The sequence below is a fragment of the Macadamia integrifolia genome, unplaced genomic scaffold (assembly GCF_013358625.1).
Source record: "Macadamia integrifolia cultivar HAES 741 unplaced genomic scaffold, SCU_Mint_v3 scaffold1548, whole genome shotgun sequence".
NCBI lineage: Eukaryota > Viridiplantae > Streptophyta > Magnoliopsida > Proteales > Proteaceae > Macadamia > Macadamia integrifolia.
Window position 1 is genome coordinate 1 of NW_024868254.1, and position 9,248 is coordinate 9,248.

Here is a 9,248-nt window from a genome sequence, read left to right on the forward strand (position 1 = left end):
TTACAGACAGTTCTAATTGTGGTCCCGTGGTCTCAATTCTCATTCTTTTCATACAACATGCCTACAATTCTCTTTTAATTAATTTTTTTTTTTTTTTTTTTTCGATTCCTAGATCGTATGATATGTTTCATATCCTTTTGTTTCTTGTTTATTTTGAGAGGATTGGTTTCCCTTCTATTTTATTATTTTACAGAATAGTTTTGCCATTTTTTTTGTTTTCCGTAGTCACGAGCATGAGACAAGGTGATCAGTCAGAAATAGTATATAATGAGTCCGTTCCACTCTTCTTCACCATAAAAGATATCTTCCACATATCCTTTGTCTGGCACTCTTTCCTTCCATTCACTCGTATCGTCAACATACCCATTCATATCGTCAACATCCCTGACGGCAGCGGTTGCACAGGGATAGAGAAGCGTTGATGTGCGCAGGAAACCTTCTCTAAAATCCACGGTAAAGGTGAGTGAAGGTTATTGAGAGATTTGGGTAAAATATGATTTGGTCATGGGTTTTAGTCAAAACCGTAAAACTATCATTTCAAGTCCTCACTTAGAAAAGAGGGATGGTAAGGGGTATGAACATAATTGGAAATTATGTAAGGGTGTCTCTGTAATAATAGCATTCTCCAGGGGGGTGACGATGTAAATTTTTCCTTTTACAATTGGGTCTATGGTGAAGACTAGGGGTGTCAATTGGTCCGATGTGCCGGTCTCAGTCGGGCCTGGTGAGCCTATCCCCTTGCACCGTGACATGCCTATTTAAGGAATGAACCGGTCTCTATCGGTCTTGTATCGGGCTCGGTTGGGCTCCAGGCTTTAATCAGGCTTCTCCTAATTGGGCTATAATCTGGCCTTAAACAGGGTAATGCACCAAAAAAGTGTTAAACGGGCGTTAAACAGTCTTTGAACGGTTTTTAATTTTCTGAGATTTAAAAAGTTTTAATATATTTTTATTACATGATCAACAATTTGAAAAAAAAAAAGATATTAGATATATATATATATATATATATATAAAGAAGACAAAATATACCTATAAACGGTCGGGCTAAACGTATCAGGCCAAGTCGGGCTTATAAAAGGCCAAGCTAGTCGGATGCCCATCGGTCTTACCCCTTACATCATATACTACCTGTTTACTTGACCCTAACACATTTAATAATCAATACAACCAAGCAGGCTTTTAAACGATTGAGTTTGATCGGTCCAATTAATCTGGGCTTGGGACTAACACCCCTAGAAGAGGACCCAATTTATCTTAAGAGTTCTTTCACTTTTTTAGTTTATTTATGGGTAATTTACAACACCACCCCTAGAGAATGCCACAGTTAGAGAGATACCCCCTGCATAATACCAAATTACGCTTGCACCTCCTACCGTCGTTGTTATGGAATATACTTCAAATGCTGATATTAGCTTGTATATTTTTTTTAATAAATACCAAAATGCCCTTCTTAAAAGTGAAGCACCTAATATACCCTCACTTAACCCCATAACCCTAAATCGAAAAAGACCTCCATCCCCAAATCAAAATTGTGTTCTTCATCCCAAACCTTTACTTTCCGTGAAGAGCAGTGGTTCTGTACTGCATCTTCCCCAATTGATTTTTGGAATTACAGAGACTGATGTAAAATCAAAGTCGTTGGTTGTGCAACGGATTTTTATGTTTCTCGTTGTCAGTTGCAGGGCACGAGCAAGAGATTTGTTACAGAGACGACCCCATATACCTGTTGAATCCAACCACTCGACAACTCAAGGAGCTAATACCATATCCTTCCTGTGAAATCGCTCAATCCAGCCACTCGATGATTCAGATTCAGCTTGGATTTGGGTTTGATCCCATGAGTAACGACTACAAGGTTGTTATGTTGAGTTTGAGGGATGTCTGGGTGTACTCGTTCAATTCCATAATTGGAGAAAACTTGAAAATATCCCAAACTCAAACATCTATAACTATTTACAAACAACAACAGCTAGCAATGCTGCTATTCATTGGGTGGTAACTGGTCAGGTAACTGCGAAGAAGAAACTAAGAATCTTTTGGCACCGTTTGATAACGTTTCTATTGTTTCTGTGTCTAGAAACAACAAAAACGGCTTTTCATGTTTCCAGAAACCAAAACAGATTTTTTGGTGTTTGATAAATCTGTATCTCGAAACGTTTTTTGCAGACATAATGCCACTACAAAACCCAATAGTATCATCGGATGTCCAAAAGGGAGAGAGAGTTTGATTACCTCTTTTTAGGTTTAAATAGTTAAGAGATTTATCGGGCACAACAATTTTTTTTTTCTCTCAAATTCGTTTCTAGAAACAATGAAATGAGTCGGATTTGTTTCGCCAAAGTTGTTTCTAGAATTGTAAATATGCATAAATTTTGATTTATGTTTCTAGAAACGGTTGAAATGAAACAACTTTGTCAAACGCTTTTTAGGTTGTTTCTCGGTTTTTGGGAACAAGAAAACGCAGAAACGGCAGAAATAGAACGTTGTCAAACGATGCCTTTGTTTTGATCCATATGAATAACAACCGAAAGAAAAACTAAAGGAACTAGCTCCTTTGGACGTGAATTCAGCTTTCAGGCCTTCTGAGAATAGCAATGCTACTGCTGAGACAAAGCAAGAACTGGCCAGGGGTAATGAGGGACTGGAGAATGTGCCCAGTGAAGCATGCTCGCCTGTGCTTAAAAAACCCTCCTTGAACTCTATAGTGAATGCGATGAAGGTTAGGAGTAATGATGGATTTGAGTAAAATATGAATTAGACATGTGATTTAATCAAAAGAGTGTAATCATCATTTCAACTTCTTACTTAACAGTTGACTGACGACAAAAAGTGCTATTTCAACTTCTTACTTAACAACTGACTGACAACAAAAAGTGCTGAGAGTAATTTGGTATTATCCAAAGAGTATCTTTCTAGGAAATGAAACCATAAATCACCCTTTATTTATTGACTTATCAACCAACACTCAAGGAGTGTTGCGTCAGTTGCCTTTTCTTCTTCTCACTTTTTCTCACATCTCTCTAGAGTTCTTTCACTTTTTTAGTTTGTTTATTGACTTATCGACCGACACTCCTTGGAGCGTTGCGTCACTTCCCTTTTCTTCTTCTCATTCTTTCTCACAATTCTGGTTCAGTTATCGAATTCCCTTTGCTTTGCGTCTCTCTCTCTCTCTGAAAGAATATGTCAGCTGTGGGACAGTTTTGCGGAGGATCTTTCCTTCACGTCACCCCTGAGTGCATGGACTTCGTTTGCCGATGGAAGATCAACTTGGATGAATTGGAATCCCTGAAGCAGACCTCAGCCATGATTCAAGCCTTATATGATGAAGCTGAAGTGAAGCAGTTCAACAACGATGCTGTGAAACTATTTCTCAGTCGCATCAAACAAATCCTCTATGATGCAGAGGACATACTGGATGAGTTTGCCACTGAACTTCTACGGCTGAAATTGGAATCTTAATCTAATCACATCACCCTCACCAAAGCCAACAGTTACATAGCCCTGTTCCTTTCACTCCAAGTTTTTTTTTTTGGTTAAAGTCTGGTATAGAATCGGTTAGGGGCATCAATTTATGCAGGGAATTGAAACGTTTGGATCAAAATTAAGGGATATCAACGAGAGGTTAAAAAGTGTAGCACAAGAAGGTTTTGCTCTAGGTTTGAACTTGACCATGGCATCTGGGTCCTCAAGGCCTAGGGTATTTAGTCAAAGGCCACCGACAATTTCTTTGGTGAATACATCTAAAGTTTTTGGTAGAGAGGAAGATATGTGGAAGATTGTTCGATGGTTGCTATCTCCAAGTCCTAGTAACAATGATAATAATTTCTCAGTGCCGCCCATGGTTGGCATAGGTGGAGTTGGGAAGATGACCCTCGCACAACTTGTTTATAATGATGAGAGTGTTGAGAAGCCTTTTGGTCTGAAGGCTTGGGTCTCTGTATCGGAAGACTTTGATGTTGTGAGGTTAACCAAAGGAATTATTGAGTCAGCCACTAGGTTATCCCCTAATTCTGAATCGCTGGGCCTCCTACAAGTGAAACTAAGAAGTATTGAGCAAGAAAAGATACTTATTGGTTATGGATGACATGTGGAATGAGAACTACGAGAGATGAGATGACTTAAGCACTGCTTTTGCATTTGGTAAACCAGGAAGCAAGATATTGGTTACAACACGGAACAAAAGTGTTTCATCAATCGTGTGCACTGTCCCGAATGATTATGATCTGAAAGGTCTGTCAAACGAGGCTTGTTTTGCACTTGTTAGAAGGCACACTTTTATAGATCCATCCAATTGGGAAAAATCTATGGCTCTCTTTAAAAGAGAGCAAAAAATTAAAGTATTTGGACAAGAACTTGTGAAGAAATGTAAGGGTTTACCTTTGGCTATGAAGACACTTGCTGGCCCCTTGCGACATAAAAGGGAGGACAATGAGTGGAAAGCTATTTTGGAGAATGAAATATGGGATTTAAGAGGGAGTGAGATTCTTCCATCGCTTATGTTGAGCTACCATAATCTTCCTCCACTTCTGAATAGATGCTTTGCAGATTGTGCTTTGTTTCCCAAAGATTATGTATTTACCAAGTTTGAATTAATCATCTTGTGGATAGCAGAAGGAATTATTCAACTAAGAGGAGAAAAGAGACAGGAGGTTATAGGGGCTGGGTATTTTGATGAACTGTTTATGAGCTCCTTCTTTGAGTTATAGAATCGTCGTCATTCTAACGAGGCATATGCACATGCATCCCCTTTGGTTCCACCACATTATCAAACATTTTATGACTTGTCAAAAGAACTTGACATCAAGTCATTTTTTGATTCATCTAGTAAGTCATTTGAGACATCCACTCGGTTTGAGTCATCTAGTAACACGGGATCAGGATTTGTGATGCATGATCTGATCCATGATTTGGCAAAGTTTGTTTCGAGTGGATTACATTGTAAGAGAGAGTATGATAAGCCATCATATATTCTTGCAACCACTCGTCACTTGTCCTACCATTGAAGGAATGGTAATATTGAGGCAACGGAATTTGACAGCTTGCGAACCTTTTTAATTCAATTTCAATGTGATATGTCTTGTGATCGCGTGCAGTTTTTGCCCACCATGCAATTCCAATTCGTGAGTGTTATTTCTTACAAATTGTCGTATTCGTGAGTTTCCTGATTCAATTGGCAAGTTGAAACATTTAAGGCTTATTGATCTCTCATTTACTGATATTGAGAGGTTACCAACTCAATTGGAAGTCTTTACAATCTACAAACATTGGTACTAACTAGCTATTTGAGGCTTATAAAGTTGCCAAAAGATATGGGTAAACTTGTGAACCTTCGACATTTTATTCTCCCCGGGCAATGGGATTCCTATGAAATGCCATTAGGAGTGGGTAACTTAACTAGTCTTTAAGCGTTGAGCATATTTGCACAACAAATATGGAACTCTGGAGATACCAAATTTGGAAAATGCTGGTAATAATGGGACAGAAGCCATGGTGGTCAATTTGCACAACAAGCCACACCTTCTTGGGCTACGGTTGCGTTGGAGTCATTATGATAGAGATGATAGTTTTCCTGGTTTAGGGAGACATGAAAAAGTGGAGGAGGATGTGCTTGACTAATTACAACCTCATACAAATCTTGAAGCTCTATTGATTGAAAATTATGGTGGAATGAAATTCCCAAGCTGGATACAAGATCCTTCCTTCTCTAATTTGGAGACCATGAGTCTCATTGATTGTCACAAATGCAGGTTTTTGCCTCATCTTATGCAACTGCCCTTGCTCAAACACCTAGTCATACCAAAAGTTAATTGTGGCTCCATCACCCACAATTCAACATACAGAATTGCTGACAAAATCCCAGACTTTCCACAGGCAAGATATAATAGAGGAAGAGTGGGCATATCGTTTAAGATTGCCATCATCAGTCATAAGTCTTCCTCTAAGGAAGGAAGAAAAAATAGAAGGATCTGAACGAATGTGCCAGCTTAGTTTGGACAGCAAAGCGAGGTTGACATCTCTGAGACAACGAATGCCAAGACCTCCTTCAGATTTTGGTTTGTAAACTTTGGTCCACTTAACAGTAATACCTTTGGAGGTATCAACATCACCACTCCAGATAAAATTTTTTATCCCACCTCTCCATTAGTGCAATTGAAGAAGATGGCCAAAGATAAACTGAAAAGTTAAGCAATGGAATGCTGCTCATAACAGTCTTCACTAGTTCCACTCGTCTTTCAAAAGAAAGTAACCTTCTTTCCATCCAGCCAATCTAGATTTGAACTTATCAACCAAAGGAAGGATCCTTTCTTTCTTGACACAGCCTCTGAAAATATCCACTCCAAGGGAACGAGTTGGAAAGTCACAGATAGGAATATTTAGGATCTCCTTAATTCTGTGTCTCCTAGCAAAAGAAATTGTTCCCAAGAAGATTTTACTATTTTCTTGGTTTATATTCTTCCTGAGTAGCTCTGATAAATGTCCAGGAAATTTTTAATGCTTCTTACACCCTTCAAATCTGCATTTATAAAAATAAAGTGATCATCAGCATATAAAAGATGAGAAGGGGTGTAGATATTCCTAGGGCCAGGAATCGGTTTCACAAAGCCTTTATCTCTGAGCTCACGAAGGCCGCGACACAAGGCTTCTTCCGCCAGAATGAAAAGCATAGGAGAAAGAGGGTCCCCTTGGCGAAGACCTCTCTCAACTCCAAAAAATCCCCTGGGCCTCCATTAATAAGAATAGAAAGCTTGGTCGAGATCAAAATCTGCTCTATCCAATTCACCCAAGCCTAAGAAAATTTGAAGCTTGCCATGACATCAAAAAGAAAATCCCACTCAAGAATGTCAAATGCCTTCTGAATGTCATCCCAATACAGCCCCCAAAACTCTTCTTGGAAATCATATAGTTGTGCGCTCTTTGGAAAACCAGAGTTAAAGGAATACAAATGCAACCGATCCATGTGGGAAAAGCTCAGTTGCCCATCCTTCTTCATGAGAGTTTTCCAAAAAACTCTTGTCTATCATGATAGTAACTGATGTGCAACGCAATAGCGTGCTCTTGGATTTTGGACCAGGTTAGGGGTTGGTCCAGTTTAGGTGTAGATGGTGTCGGATTAGGCCACCATGTGCAAGGCAATGGTGATAATCTTAGATGTTGGATCATCACCTTGCCAGGTGATTGTGTCAAGAAAAGGGTTCCATGGCTGAGACCAAATATTAATATTTGATCCAGTTCCACTTTCCAACAAATGGTGCTCTTGGGGTACGAAATCCAAAAGTTATATTGGAGAGATCAGCCCAAGCACTTAATAAGTTTGTTAAGCTGATCAAGTATAAATTTTCCTTTATGAGTCAAAAATATTTTTGACTAGTCAAATATTAATCAAATTAATAGCTGCCTAGCGTAATTGGTGAAGTTGTGGTGTGATAAATCTACGCTCAACAAGAGATCTCGAGTTTGAGTCTCTTACATGTTATCTTCCTCTTCATTCTATAGTGTACCCATCTAAGAAAAAATATTAATTAACCAAATTGGGATGGTTAGGTTACCAACTAAAAAAAAGCGGACATAGTCAAACACTATGCATGATGAGACATATAAGAAAGAAGACAAAAAACTTAAACAAAGAAAAGAGAGAGAGAGAGAGAGAGAGGTTATACTAGCAATGGAGAGGATAGGGTTGAAACAAACTGACAAATTTAATGTCGATATCTGGATAGTATGTAATATTCCATTATAAAATGATGGTGTGTACAAATTTACCATAAAACAAAACTATAAGTCCTTTTAAACAAATTTTGGAGCCTTTAAAGATTTATCAGTGTCATCCCATGATCTTACTTTCTCTGTTTTGAAAACAAAGAAAGTTGTTGCTAGAGCATCAACATAACAACTCTCCCTATGTTGGGCTTGTTCGAAGAACACACTGACCAAAGCATTCTCACGGAATGTATTGGACGCTGTCGTTATTTTCCCCATAAAACAGAATTCATTGAACATGAAAGCACAATCCTTGCCCAATGATTCATTCACAATCCATGTAGCATAATTCTCCCCAAAAGGTGAGGTTGACATAGGTAAAAAAACTTCTCTTTGTACGATATCAGTTGTAGGTGTATTCACATCAAATTGCACCAACTTAAAAGGAGCAAACATTCCACCATCCTTATTATAATAGCGAACCGTGCTATCACGAAAAACCCGTGGTCCTGAATACTTTCCACCCATAAAATCAAACTTGAGATATACCCCCTTCTCATTAACGAAGATTCGGTTCATCCTACAGAAAAACCCTAAGAAGTTCGTATGGTCACCTAAGATCCGAGAAGGGGCAAATTTGACATCTTCTAGATTGCTTATGTTGCTTATCGAGCCAGAGGTATTGGTATCTATTGATTCAAGACTCAAAAGCTCCTTCTCAAATATACCAGCCCCATTGGAATGGACGAACCAAAACCTTTTATCATTAAGGATATGTCTGCCCACCTGAAGTTTCACCATGATCTCATCTGGTAGGGTGACATAAACTCTTGTCAAAACACCCTTGAACATCCCCACTGTTGGAATATTGAAATAACCATAGAAGATGGAGTTTTCATCGATGTTATCGATTGTTTTCGTACCTATCTTCTTCTGCTTCTGCTCTGCCACATCTGTTGCAAGATCCTGTAATATAACTGGGAGGTCGGCCTTGTTCATCAGATGAAAATCCTTGAAAATAACACTGCCATCAATAAAGAAGTGGGTATCCATAAAGCCTCTTAATGTAAATAGGCTCTCAATGAGACAGGTTGGACTGCTATTTGTTGTTTCCATGCCAATGCTTAAGCCATTGCGTTTCTCAAATATACTTGCAATCGAGGCCAGTATATTGTTCGCAACTGCTAAGAAAGTGGCACTAAATTCTTTGTGAAGGATCAAATCATGTAACATTTCAAGAAACTTCAGCACAAACTCTGGATATCCACTTGCTGGTGGTTCAAGACCAAAGTCAACAAACACTCTCTTCATTGAGTTAGTGATTGCAACAATACAAAGTCGAAACTGTTCAGGATTCCAGTCCTGATCAATCTTCTGCTTCTTTAATTCATTTATCACATCATTCTTCTTCGCTAATTCAGCCACGACACTATCCAGGAGGCTTTGCAATTCATTAAGCTCATCATTCTTCTTCATCAATTCAGCCTTGGTATTGTCCAAGAGGCTTTGCAATTCGTTCACTGCTTGCGGCTTTAGTAATGGTACGT

General features: G+C 38.8%; 1 protein-coding gene across 1 annotated transcript; it reads left to right on the plus strand.

Moving 5' to 3' along the window:
* The first annotated feature begins 3,673 nt into the window (after positions 1 to 3,673).
* Positions 3,674 to 4,709, plus strand: LOC122064165 (putative disease resistance RPP13-like protein 1). The gene is made up of 2 exons (XM_042627870.1): positions 3,674 to 4,049; positions 4,153 to 4,709. Exons 1-2 carry the CDS (start codon positions 3,674 to 3,676, stop codon positions 4,707 to 4,709), a joined length of 933 nt encoding a protein of 310 aa, XP_042483804.1.
* The last annotated feature ends 4,539 nt before the right edge of the window (positions 4,710 to 9,248 follow it).